At 47.0% G+C, this 13,649-nt stretch overlaps 1 protein-coding gene across 10 annotated transcripts in view; it reads left to right on the top strand.

Moving 5' to 3' along the window:
* Window positions 1-5,678: 5,678 nt before the first annotated feature.
* LOC111852099 (coiled-coil domain-containing protein 171) overlaps window positions 5,679-13,649 on the top strand; it is a 54,631-nt gene continuing 46,660 nt past the window's right edge. For 7 of the 10 annotated variants that reach the window (XR_011981838.1, XR_011981837.1, XM_072697818.1 and 4 more), the window contains exons 1-8: window positions 5,679-5,751; window positions 6,351-6,505; window positions 6,644-6,791; window positions 7,330-7,504; window positions 7,705-7,895; window positions 8,973-9,119; window positions 10,519-10,679; window positions 10,778-11,030. Coding sequence is in view for 8 of the 10 variants with exons in the window: in XM_072697818.1 (XP_072553919.1) it covers window positions 6,369-6,505; window positions 6,644-6,791; window positions 7,330-7,504; window positions 7,705-7,895; window positions 8,973-9,119; window positions 10,519-10,679; window positions 10,778-11,030 (1,212 nt within the window). In the remaining 2 variants the exon portion in view is untranslated. Of the gene's footprint in view, window positions 5,848-6,350; window positions 6,506-6,643; window positions 6,792-7,329; window positions 7,505-7,704; window positions 7,896-8,972; window positions 9,120-10,518; window positions 10,680-10,777; window positions 11,031-13,649 lie in introns of all 10 variants that reach the window. The other 3 variants (XM_072697817.1, XM_072697816.1, XM_072697815.1) reach the window with 3 other exon arrangements.

Below are 13,649 nucleotides of genomic sequence, written 5' to 3'. Positions count from 1 at the left end.
AAATCTGAATACTACACAGGGCGTTTATAGCTATCAGAAAGGTCAGGGCCTGAGTCCAGTTTACCTGGGGCTCGAGGTTTTAGTTTTTGCAAGAAGATCGGGACTAAAATACACAAGGCTATAGCACAGTGCTGTGACATTTAAAAAAAAAAAAATGTACACATTCGTGAGACACCTCCCTGCTTGAACAGGAAGCCCCCCCCCCCCCCCCCCGCCCCAGTAGAAAGAGCCCTGCCTTCTCTACACGTGGACACCATCCACGATACACATGCAGAAAACCTAGTTCCTCTCATCTAAAAGTCTAATCAAGCAGTGTGTTGTTTCCAGTCACAGTAAACAGAGGTCCAGTGTCACCACTAGACGGGTCTGAACACTCCGGGTCTTTTCTGCAGGGGTTTATATTACAAAGAGTACGGTATTTCTGTTACTAGGCAACTGTGAGGCATTAGCCTATAACGTGTGGAACACTAACTGGCCCAGGGCCACAAGGTGCATCACGGCCCGCAGCAATAGCAGCAAAGGGCAGCGTGACTGGCTGTCTGCGCGCCTGGTGGCAGGGCTCAGCAGCCGGGGCGTGTTTCTGACGCGACACAGCAGAACGGCGGCCTTCTGCGTCCCCAGGGCACCGCGGACGGTCACGCACGGGAGGGCCCGCCCAGAAGGCCCTCCGGGGGCCCATCACCGCGTTGGCCTCGGGACGCCTCCAGCTTCACCACGTCGGGTCAACGTTAACGTGTCCCAGAGCCAAAGACACACGGCCAAAGCTCACGGGCCGCTCATGTGTCCCTGCAGCTGCCCTTCATTCCTCTGATGAGCAGATTGCAGCTGAACAGCACCTCCTAATGGGGGGGGGGGGGGATGATAAGCTGTACAAAGAAGCTTCCGGACTACAGACACCATAAACATGCTTCATCCACATTATACTTCCAGCAAACTCTGACTAATACAGTATCAGTCTGGACACACCTGCTGCTTGAAGTCTCCATTTCCATGTTACTCACCTTATAGTAAAAGGCCTCAAGACAATGAAGTAATACATATTAAGTATTGCAATGACTAAGAGAAGAGTTCAGGCCTCACGCTGGTTGCCCTGCCCTAACCTTTCAATCCAACTGATCCCAGACCAGCTCTGTAGCACTTAGTTTGGTCGATTGCGGGGGCAGATGTGCTGAGTCACAAGATAGTACAACACTTACGTAACCTTAAGCTGTGCTCAGGGTCCTTATCTTGTTCAGATGTTTTTCAGTCGGTGTCCAGACTCTTGACTGGTACTGTACACTTCAATTTAAGCCAGCAAAAAATAAAATGATCATATCTTCTGACTTCATAGAATGAAATTTCAAATAATGTAAAAATGCCAAACTCATATTAAGCAATCAGAAATCATCGCTTGGAGAAACAGACTAAATGACAGAGCGATTTGCCCTGTCTCTGCCTCAGAGCGGCGACACTGCGACCCTCCAGACCCCCCAACACTCACCCCTCTTCCACCTTCCCTATGACGTCTCTGCCTTCCTCTCTTCACCTCCACCTTTCCCCTGACATCTCTGCCTTCTTCCTCTCTTCACCTCCATCTTCCCTCTGACGTCTCTGCCTTCCTCTCTTCACCTCCACCTTCCACTCACCCAGACACGCACTTCCTCTCCCTGTCAGCCTCTTCCCAGAGACCTCAGTGAACTGGCAGGCGGGTGCATGTTGTCCTCTGCAGGTGATCGTCGGCCTCAGCACTGTCTGTTCCCACTACTTGCACACTGTGACATTCCAGAAAAACTCCCGCAGGTTAAAAATCATGCTTTTGGCAAACAGCAGTACAACCTAAAGGAATTCTGTGCCGAAGGTCGCAATCCTGCGGTTCTCTCTACGCTAACTCTGTGGCGCCAGAGAGGAGATGAGTGAAGCAGTGAAATATAACAAACCTTGTATCCTGATGACCGTTAGCCTGGGCCGCGAAACACAGGCCGGCTCAGTGTTAACCAGCATTACCGTGTGTTAGAGCCATAGCTGCTAATTGCATGCAATGACTTAAAATTTGATATTTATTTTATTTTGTATTCTTAGGGGTGAATATGTCATTCTTAGATTTTGTTATAGTAACTCAGTTAACATTTAAGTTTAAATGTTGACCCCTATATTGATCATTTGGTATGGCCCTTTTTGTACGGTATCGCGTGCAGTATTGATTTGTTTTTTAAGAAGAGACGTAAGTGGAAGGAAGGAAAAGAATTAGCCATTGCGGAGCAAAACAATTTCTTGACCGTGCTAATAAAGCCGGTGAATCCTTTGGTCTTTTTTTGTTTAGGAAATATTGTCAATTGGATTTTATTTACATCTATAGATAAAAGGTTTTGTTGAATTTTACGGCTTTGCACGCGTCCATTTTTTTGCTCGTACCGTTTATTGGAATGACGTAGGTATTGGATCTGTCGCCATAACACGGTGCATGTCACCCCAGTGCTCTGTGGCACTGCGAGCTCTGCGACATGTGTACATACACGGCCCTGATGCAGAGCTGAGGTGCCCTCCCCCCCCCCACCCTGCCCATGGACCTCCCACCTCTGCCTCTGAGAGCTGCTCCTACGTGACCGAACCAGAAGCATGGGGATCAGACCATCTCCTGCAGCTCCGTGAGGGACAGAGGCCATCGGGAAGAAGCACAGATCTGGTTCTGACGGGCCAGGCGGGGTCGGGGGGGGGGGATCTCTCCCAAAGGACACAGTCAAACTCTGTATAGAGCTGTACTGGCGTGTTTCACACTTCCACGCCGGTTTTTTGTCTAGGACCCAACACATCCATTCACCCATGCAGCTCCTCCAGTGTACAGACATGGAGATAATTGGGTGCAAAACACAGAACTAGAAATGAAGGCCTTCTCAGTATCAGCTACTCACAGCCATTACCAAGAGAGACAAAATAACCGACAGATAAATCTCTGTGTTTCTGCTTCAGAGTGATGATATTCAGGGCCCTGAAACTCTGACTCACTACTTTTAATAATAATAATAATAATAACAATAATAATAATAATCACACTTTATTGATCCCAGAGGGGAAACTATCACCTTCCCCATCTTGCTCTCCATGACGCACATGTAGGAGAGCGAGCTTGGCAGTGAAGGGCAGCCCCCCCCACAGCGATGCCCAGGGAGCTGGGGGTTAACAGCCTCACTCACTATGGACATGCAGCTATTCTGCCGAGGCCGGGCTCAACCGGGTAAGCTGCCAGTCGCAGGTGGAGAGGCTCAGCCCTCTGAGCCAAACACCCCCGTGACTTTACTCACTCATATCCAAACACCCCCCTGACTTTACTCACTCATATCCAAACACCCCCGTGACTTTACTCACTCATATCCAAACATCCCCCTGACTTTACTCACTCATATCCAAACACCCCCGTGACTTTACTCACTCATATCCAAACACCCCCGTGACTTTACTCACTCATATCCAAACACCCCCGTGACTTTACTCACTCATATCCAAACACCCCCGTGACTTTACTCACTCATATCCAAACACCCCCGTGACTTTACTCACTCATATCCAAACACCCCCGTGACTTTACTCACTCATATCCAATCACCCCCGTGACTTTACTCACTCATATCCAAACACCCCCGTGACTTTACTCACTCATATCCAAACACCCCCGTGACTTTACTCACTCATATCCAAACACCCCCGTGACTTTACTCACTCATATCCAAACATCCCCCTGACTTTACTCACTCATATCCAAACACCCCCGTGACTTTACTCACTCATATCCAAACACCCCCGTGACTTTACTCACTCATATCCAAACACCCCCGTGACTTTACTCACTCATATCCAAACACCCCCGTGACTTTACTCACTCATATCCAAACACCCCCGTGACTTTACTCACTCATATCCAAACACCCCCCTGACTTTACTCACTCATATCCAAACACCCCCCTGACTTTACTCACTCATATCCTTTGACACCAAAGTAAGATAACCTGTGTGTCCCCCCCCCCCCCATGGTATAAGAACCCTGTGAAATAATGGCTCTCTCTTGTGTTCATTATTCAGCTATTCAGAGGGAAAACCAACACTGGCCAGTCCTGCTGCTCCTATCCTGCCTTCAGTCTAACCAGCATCACCGCCATTCTCGTTACGATGGGCAAGGCCACTTTCTGCGGCCTTCGCAGCCTCAAACTCAAAGCATGACAGAAACATGCGTTAATAAATCATGGTCTTAAAAACGAGCACATTGCTTATTAGGTGACTGACAGCATCACTTGAGTGGCTGCAAACAAAGCCACTTCCACAGAACAAATGGCGCGACTGACAGATTCAATATCACCTCACTGTCCATCTGTTCATCCCAGCTGCAGGTTTTTTTTCCAGTGTGCCTCAGGGCTTTGTGAAGCTCTTCCGGTTGTTTGCTCTTCCATATTCATCTTTGTTTTCAAGGTAGGGAAATAAGTCTTGCTCCTAAGAATGCCCCGGAACAAAATACTCATATCACCAAAACAGCCCATAATGCGGCCTTAACACGAAGTACACAGGATCTGTCCGGGAAACTTCGATAAAGCCTCTGCATCTTTATGGTCACCTCATCCCCTTAAAATAAAACCACAATCTCCTCCCAACTCCCACTTTCGACAAACTGGATTCACGTCGCCTAAAAGCTTCACCAGATATCACCGACTTAAAACTGACGGCTCATCAGCATCAAAGATGGAAATGGAAAATTAAGGGTGGTGATGTGATGACATCACCAGGATCACTGTCAGGCTGGAGCTGGGATGGATCAGCATTTGCGTTAGAAATGACCACATGCCACCAGTAACTACCACCATGTCGAATGCTATCAAAATGCCTTAGCAGGGCAGTGTGTGGTGCCCTTTCATGTTGGCAAATATCAGGCCCATCCACCCATTTTCTGTATTCACTTGTACTATTCAGGGTCTCAGGGGTCCATGGCTATGGGCACAACCACAATGGGGCTCCAACGCAGGCTGTCAGCACAGATCTGTTCTGTTAGCTAGTAGGCTGCTGGGCCTTGAAGTAAGTAGGAGATGAAGTCTTAACTTCATCAAAGGAATTAGCTTTGTGAGAACACATAAGGTTTATTAGGTTTGCTGAAACATTTATGTATGTGTTTTAACTGAGAATTTTCTCAAGCTTTCACAGTTTGTCACACTTTCAGTTCACCTTCTGTTAGTGTTTATCATCATAACACTTCATTTACATAATTATCCATGCCTGGTCAGCTGCCCAGCTAAAGAGCAGCAGTAAGGGATGAAGACTGAGCTGCTCCTTCACATTCCTACTTTAGACTACAGTAAGCGTTTCAGATGAAGGTTGAATTTTAAGGTGCCCGGTCAGGGAGAGAGCCAGTATTAGAATGGACGCCTGGCTCCCTCTGGTGGTGACTACACGCCATTTCAGGTCATATTTCACTGCGCTTTCACGTGAACACTGAGAACCAGCCAGTCAAGCGGCAGACGCTGTCGCGTTCAGTTCCATAAAGGCAGAATGAGCAGCTTTCTAATAAAAGCTTTCTAATAAGTGTTGCATGAATTGCATTCAAAGCAATGCAACTTAATGTACATCGCACGTGAGAAAGACACATAAGCTCCGATTCCTTAGGCATCGCTGGCTTTGATTGGGTCTTTCAAAGCGTCACGATTACGTCGACCAATCAGACCCACGGAAACGCCAACGGAAGTTACCATGTTACCAAACCCAAAACAAGAGATTTAAAATGCGAATCGGGGCAGCGTAAGTTTGGGGTCGGAAACTTTATTTTATCGAAGTTAATTGTGTGACTGTGACTGTGACTGTGCAAATGCGGATAATGAGAAAGAATCGATCTATGTGAGCAGCTCTGTAACCTGTAAACAACGGGGCTTTTCCCCTCTTAAGCAGAGATTTCATTACTTGGCCAATTTACTCAAATGTTTTCAGTGTTTTGTAAACAAATGTGAATTGAATGAAACATACAGATTATTTCATCGCAATTTAATCCAGAGTCGTTGATCTAAATCATTCTCTAATCTGTATAGCGGTTGAGGTAGTTTGACAGATTTGTTGCATATACAATTGCGAAGTATTAAAGGTCCGCAGGGCGTAGGCGAAAAGGAAAGATAAATGAATGGCAAATGGACAAAGTACGAAGACCTTACACCACTACAGAGGCTTAAGATAAGATAACCTTTATTAATGCCACAGTTGTCATAGCAGGAAAAGGACAGTTCAAGAGGAGCGATAAAATAGCAATAAAAGATTATGCAATGTAACAAAAAAACTATATTGCACGAACAAGGTGAAGCTTTGGGGGTGCAAAATGACCTGACTGAGGATGAACGCTGACTTTTCAGGCGTTTCTAGGCCTGACCATGCCTGATGAGCAGACGAGGCGGGTGGGGCCCGGCCACAGTGACAGAACTGTCCCTAAGCCCAGGGAAAAGCCCCGTAAGGACCATGGGAGGGAGAAGGCGCGCTTCCCCAGGCCGGCGGAGGATGAGATCAGCAGGTGCAGAGCTGAGCATGGCACGAGCACGGCATGTTCGGCACAGCCGGCCTGTCTGCACCTTAACCCAGAGAGTCTGCTGGGCTGTTTTTAGCTTTCAGACTTTTGTTGTTTTTGATCTGTTATTTCGGATGTCGGCAGGTTGAAAGAGGTCATTTACCTTCAAAGTCAACTTCAGAACCCCCGGAGCTTGGAGAGCGACCAATTTAGTGCGTCTGCCGACCTGCAACGGAAGCTTAACCAGCTAGAGAAGGAAAAGCTGGAATTCTGCATCAAGTTCAACGAGGAGGTGCTGTGACCTGGGGGGGGGCCCTGTGTAGCTTAGTTCTTTCCCTGTTCCACCACAAATGATTCAGCTCAACAGCTGTGTGGTAATTAGCACAAGGAGTTGAATCAGGTGTGTTAAATGAGGGGAAACCCAAAAATGTGCAGGGCTCCGGCCCTTCGGGACTGGAGTCTGACACCTGTGTTTTAAGTGGTTCACGATTTCATGCGTATCTGGGGTTGCGCATTGTAGACGTCACAGGGGCCTGTAGACGCAGCCTCTTGGTGTGTGTGGGGGCCTCCGTCGTGCATTTAGGAGGACCCTGTACTTCATCCTCCTCCTTTTCCCTGAGCCCCGGCTTCCCCTCCTGTTCCGCAGAGCCTCAGGGATAGCTGACCCTAATTAAAATGTTAGCTTGTTATGCAGTAAGTAAGCATTTGTCCTGTATTTTGGAATCTAACTGCGATTTAGAAAACGTGAATAGAAGAGAAGCATGTAATAAAGTCGTCTCCAGTCCCGCTGCTGGGTGAGATGTTCTGAGAGCTTTGAGCTGCTTTCCCAGGTTTCCAGGTATGAAGAGCAGCTGGCCAAACTGAGGGCCGTCGTGGAGAGAGGAGAGGCCCAGCGGCAGAACCTGGAGTACGAAAAGGCCGTGCTTTGCAAGGAGGCCGCGGCGGAGAGGAACACGGCCGAGGAGAGGGCGGCCAGCCTCGGCCGGAAACACAGCCAGCTCCAAGGCGAGTCCTCAGCATACAGGGCTGGGCAGCAGGGGGCGCCGTTACACCTGATGTGAGCCTGGGTCATGCTAAAGCTGTTGTAAAACATGCCGCTGTAATTTACCAGTCCAGTGGATCCATATTTGATGTTGGCGCATTAGCTGCTTAACGGTAAAGGCGAGTCCTCCTGGTGGTGACAGCGTGTGGCTGCATCCCCGCAGTGCGGAGCGCCGAGCTGCAGCAGCGGGCTTCGGACCTGCAGCGGGCCCTGGCCATCGCACAGCAGGCCCGCGAGGAGGACCGACGGAGCCTGCAGACGGAGCTGGACCAGAGAGAACGGCTGCTGCTGAGCGCTGGTGCGGGGAACGAGCTGCTGGGCGCGGAGACTAGGCGCCTGAAGGCTCTGCTGCAGGTACCGTGGGGAGTATCTACACACCTGGTGTCAGGAGAGCGCCACCTGCTGTCCAGCAGAGCCCAGTGCAGCTGTCTCAGTAAGGGGTGTAGGTGATTTTACTGTGGACAAATGAATTTTCCTGTGAAAGCCTTCATGCTACCATTCTGATTGGCTGGCTCAGGCATCCAGCTCGGGGGGACAGGTGACCAACCGAGGTATGACGAGTCCCCTGTGCTTAGGGGGAGGAGCCCTTGCTTGTATCCCTGTTTAATCTGCACTGCTGCTGCAGATTAAACAGGTGTCTGTGAGCTCAGGCACTGATGGTGGACGTGGAGGTCTGGCTCGCAATCTCTGTTCTAGTTTATCCCCAAAGGTGTTCGATGGGGTTGAGGTCATGGTTCTGTGTGGGCCAAGTTCTTCCACACCGAACTCCCTGCTCTGTTACTTTAGTTTTGGTCTGTCACTTTGTGGCTGAGTTCCTGTTGTCCCTCGACATTCCCACTGCATTAGTAGCACTTACAGTTGACCATGAAATATGTAGCAGGGAAGAATTGTTTGTAAACCTGGCTGCATGGCTTGGTGATTGATTTTATACACCTGGGACACTGGGTCTGAATGAAACACCTGAATTCATTGATTAAGAGCTGTGTCCCAATATTTTGGTCCATATAGTGTATTGTGTGTGTTCATTTAACCTCCTGAGACCCCACCCATTCATTTATGTCCATTGTAGTGGACATTTTGTTTTTGCATCTATCTTTTCATTGATGTAAGGAAACATATTTATTCCTGTTGTACATTAAAGCGGACATGCTGTGAAATTAGAAATAAAAATAAATTTGAAAAAATCTAAATTGTAAGATGTCTTATTTCCTCCAAAGACAAAAAACCTAAAATTGAAGGACACTTTTTTTCCTTGGGTCTCAGGAGGATATAGCTACATTTTCTGTATGACTCTTGCTGTTTCAGTTATGGTGCCACCTAGTGGGCATCTATGCATTTTCATTCGTAATGCACTATTATCAAATGCCCCGAAAAAGACCGATGAGTGATCAGCGTCAGTGGTTTTCACCGTGCGGCTGTCTGACGTGGCAGGATCGGGAAGGAGCCCTGCTGGAGCTGCGCAGGAAGGTGGAGGAGATCCAGAGAGAGCGAGACGAAGAGAGGCAGCAGCGCAGGAGACAGGCCAAAAAGCTGCAGAGTGCCGCGGGACGCGAGGGCGCCCTCCGCAGGCAGCTGGAGGTACACGCCACCTTATCGTTCACATCCCTGTGTTTTGTCTTTGCTGCTTTTGGTAGAGCAAGTTTGATGTTAGTGATATAACATTTAATAATATGAATTACTGGTGAAAACGAATATATACATAAAAATCACATTTTTGTTTGTCTTTTAAGCTTTGTAAACAAAAATGATACAGGGCGTATATAACATGAATAACAAATAGGAAGTTCACCTAACAGTTGGTGTTGTCACTCTATCTGATCTGTACCACCTCCCTGATTCTGTCTGACACGTCTGCACCGCCCAATCCGTTCATCCTGGGCAACGCTGGTTTGACTTTAGTAATCCGGCTAAGCAAGAAATCCGGCTTTGTGAAACATGATGCAGATACCTAGTGTTAATGATTCTGTTGACTTAACAAACGATCGATTTTCTTTGCTTGTCATTTTAATAGTTTACTCCGGTCGTCTGTTTCCAGTTTTGAATCAACACTATTGCCTAAATATCCCATATCTGCAATGTTAGTTTATATTCCCATCGGTTTAAATTGCCGCTGTCCAGCGACATTGTACTTTGGTATATGTGGTGTACTTTGGTATACGTGGTGTATTTTGGTACACTCTAAACTGAAATATGAAGTTTAGCGTATTTTATGTTTGTTTCAGCCATATTTATATCAATTCAAACCTGTGGGATCAGACAAAAATGGACAAAATAAGTACATTTCCCTAGTTCTTTGTCCTATTGGCATAATCTACTGACTAATAGTGGCAGCTGTTAGGGGTATAGGAGCATCAATTTGTCTCCCCCTCTCCCATGACTTGGGTACCTAAAGTGACCCATAAATATGCACTCAAACCCAACTGCAGGCACTACACAGAACTTTTATTTAACAGAAAGGAAAAACAAAGAATCCAAAATTAGAATATTGGGCTGAATATCCCATTCTGGGCTGGTGGAGATCACTCACAAGCAGTCTGTGAAATGAACTGGCACAAATTGGGCACCGTCATAAAATCTGCCATGAAGTGTGATGCTGCGAATGAGCATGCGCAGACGTATGAGGTACAAATCAGGCGGTACGGATTGCTTCAGAAGCGCAACGAGATGATGTCATTAAGCGACCGCCAGTCAAATACTGCATGGTAGAAAATGACGCGGAAATAGTGATAGAAATATGACAGTTCTGTCTCATCTAGCTGTTTTTATACAGATGTATAAAGACGATTATAGCGCTTATGCAGAATAATCACGATCAGCTCAAATAATCGCAACCAAGCGATTATGTAATAATTGTGACCGGCCTACACCTAGTGAGCCCTTGTGAGTAGCCCAGCCTTACATCGTGAGTAATCAGCTGTTTACGCCAAGAGATTTACTGACCTACCAGAGCGTGTCAGCCTCAGCATGTTTCCTGTAGGAGCGTTTCCGGGAATTGGAGGCCACGCTGGAGGCGACAAGGAAAGGCCAGGAGGGGGCGCTCTCCAGCCTGGAGCTGATGAAGCAGCAGCTCTCTGACGTGGAGGTGGCCAATGAGCAGGAACAGAACAAAGCCAGGGATGCGCAGTACATGCTCACACAGTAAGGCGGCGTTTTTTTAGAGCCTCCACTTTAATGAGCACAACGCCCCCAAGTGGAAGTAAGTGAATATGCGCAAACGTCACCTTTACTTTACAAAGGTTGGAGAAGGACTATCTCTCCATCAAGTCTGAGCTTGAGGAGAAGCATAAGGCCATGGAGGAGAAGGGCCGGACCATGGAGGAGATGTCAAGGGCCTTGGAGGAGAAGGGCCGGACCATGGAGGAGATGTCAAGGGCCATGGAGGAGAAGGGCCGGACCATGGAGGAGATGTCAAGGGCCTTGGAGGAGATGGATAGACGGCTGGAAGACTGCGAAAGGCTGCGAGATGGAGCGGAGCAGAAGCTTCAGGAGGTGCGTGCAGAATCTGGGCCTTCAGTGGTGATGCATTAGCATGTTAACATTTTATGGTACTGTGTTCTGCGGTGATATGTTACCATTTTATGGCACTGTGTTCAGCGGTGATGCGTTAGCATGTTAACATTTCATGGTACTGTGTTCTGCAGTGATATGTTAGCATTTGTTGGTACTTTGTTCATCGGTGATACGTTAGCATATTAACATTTTATGGCACTGTGTTCTGCAGTGATTCATTAGCATGTTAGCATTTAATGGCACTGTGTTCTACAGTGATACGTTACCGTGTTAGCATTTAATGGCATTGTGTTCAGCGACAATCCTTTATCTTAGCATTTTATGACACCGTGTTCAGCGACAATACTTTAGCATGTTAGCATTTTCTGGCACTGTGTTAGATGATGATACATTAGCATGTAAATATTTTATGGTACTGTGTTCAGCGGCAATACGTTAACATGTTAACCTTTATGGCACCATGCCCAGCAAAGATACAGTATCATATTAACATTTTATGGCACTGTGTTAAGCAACGATACATTCGTATGTTAGCGTTTAATGGCACCATGTTCAGCAGCAATGCATTAGCATGGTAGCATTTTATGGCATAGTGTTCAGTGACGATTCACCAGCATGTTAGCATTTTATGGCATAGTGTTCAGTGACGATTCACCAGCATGTTAGCATTTAATGGCACTGTGTTTGGCAATGATATTTTAATGTGCTAGTTTTTAATGTCACCTTGTTCAACGCAGGTATGTTAGCATTTTTGATGCCGTGTTCAGCGGTGTTGGCATTTAATGGGACCGTGCCGTATTTTGCTGATTGATCTGACTGATCATGTTTTTCATTTTTGTAATCAGATATGAGAGGAAGTGAGAGGAGCTGTGAGTATCTCTGTGCTGTGCTGCTGTCGTTATTTCCTGCGATGAGCGTGTATGTTGTCCTCGTAGGCTCCGATGAAGGGCGAGCTTGGTATTCCCATGTCAGTACGCCGGGCCCCGGGTCAGGGTCCTGGAGCTCGAGCATGTGTCAATGAATTCCTCACGAGCAGGAAGACTCATGTCTGACTTGCGAGGCATGACCTTGTCCTTGGAATAGTGCCAGGAAAAAATCCTAGAGCCTCCAAAAGGACGTCCCAGCGTGGCGAGGCCGCCCTTCACCGGAGCGGACCAGACCTTGGCACGGCGCCGGCCCGGGAGACTGGGCTCGTCTCTCTGCTGGCATGCGGGGCTGTCTCTGTGGGAGATCATCGAGATATGGACGCGTATTGCTGACGAGAATCGTGGTGGGCGGGATGGCGGTGCGTGGTGTTGAGCTGGCTGGCTGACGGGACACAGAAATAGAGGAACACGTTCAAGCAGAAGTCGCGCTGGAATGTACCAGAAAAGAGAACAGACAGAAAACAGACTTTTCTATGTCTCTCTACATCTGTCTCTCTAGGTCTGTCTCTCTCTCTTTCTCTCTCTGTGTCTCTTTCTGTCTCACTCTCTGCCTCTTTGTTTGTCTCACTCTCCATGTATGCCTCTCTCTATCACAGGAATCTGCCTGGGCTGATTCATGTTCCCACAATACGTTTACATGCACAGCTAAGTCAAGGTACAGTTATAGCACGACTACGCCATTTAATTGGACTGCTGTCCTCGGCCCAGTATACATGCACAGGAGGGGAATCGGTTTATTGACCGAAGTATGTCTGACTCTGCTACCATATGCGGTGATATGGCTTATTTCAGTTTGTTAGTACTGGGATTTTTTCAGTTGACCCATTCCGTCACAGACGTAAAAAAATTAATACAAATAATAATAATGGATGCATGGACAATTGAAGTGACACAAGCTTTAATTGTGATCTAGTCTGAAAAACAGATACTACAAGATCAGGATAGCATAGCATAACAAGAATTAAGGTATTTTGTATAATATACTATGACAGCATGGTATTGGATTTTTTTCCAAATATTTTAATGTGATTTTGTTATAATAAATATTGTGGTATTTATGAAACAACAAAAAGGAGTTTAACATAAATTTCTCACAAACCAGTCTAGGAGTGATTTAAATGCCAAGGATGAAAATGATTATGATTCTCTCGGAAAACACATGCAGCTTTCATGCAAATGCGACACTTAAACACCCTGCGCTGTAATATCCTTACCAAATTGAAAGTAAGAAAAAGCCTGATCTTAATCTAGTAAGAATTGGATGTGCATTACATGCAATGTTGGTATTAATATTGCACATCGTCCAGTCCTGTAATATACTGCAGCCATTGTTCGAATTCAGTGCAAAATACCCCTCCACACGTTGTGATGTCATTCGGGCAGGTTGCAGTTTTTACGCCAGTGGAAAACCAACACCTTGAAGCACCGTACTTTACAGTGCTGTACATTTCGTATGTTGTAAACTTTAAAAAAAAAAAAAATTACAAATGAGATGCGCACTATTCCTTGTAACTATGATGTTATCCGAAGGCAGACGACATCGCCGTATGGTGCTGGAGTGCGGCAACAACGCTACCTCTGCTATACTCTGTGCTGCTTCTGTGTACCGTCTTCTGGGGGGGGTGGGGGAGAGACTGGAGCATGTGCAGAGTGCCTAGGCCAGACTGAGTCT

Source organism: Paramormyrops kingsleyae, chromosome 12 (assembly GCF_048594095.1).
Source record: "Paramormyrops kingsleyae isolate MSU_618 chromosome 12, PKINGS_0.4, whole genome shotgun sequence".
In the NCBI taxonomy this organism is placed as follows: domain Eukaryota; kingdom Metazoa; phylum Chordata; class Actinopteri; order Osteoglossiformes; family Mormyridae; genus Paramormyrops; species Paramormyrops kingsleyae.
Note: the sequence above shows the minus strand (reverse complement) of the source record. Positions and strands in the feature narration are given on the sequence as shown.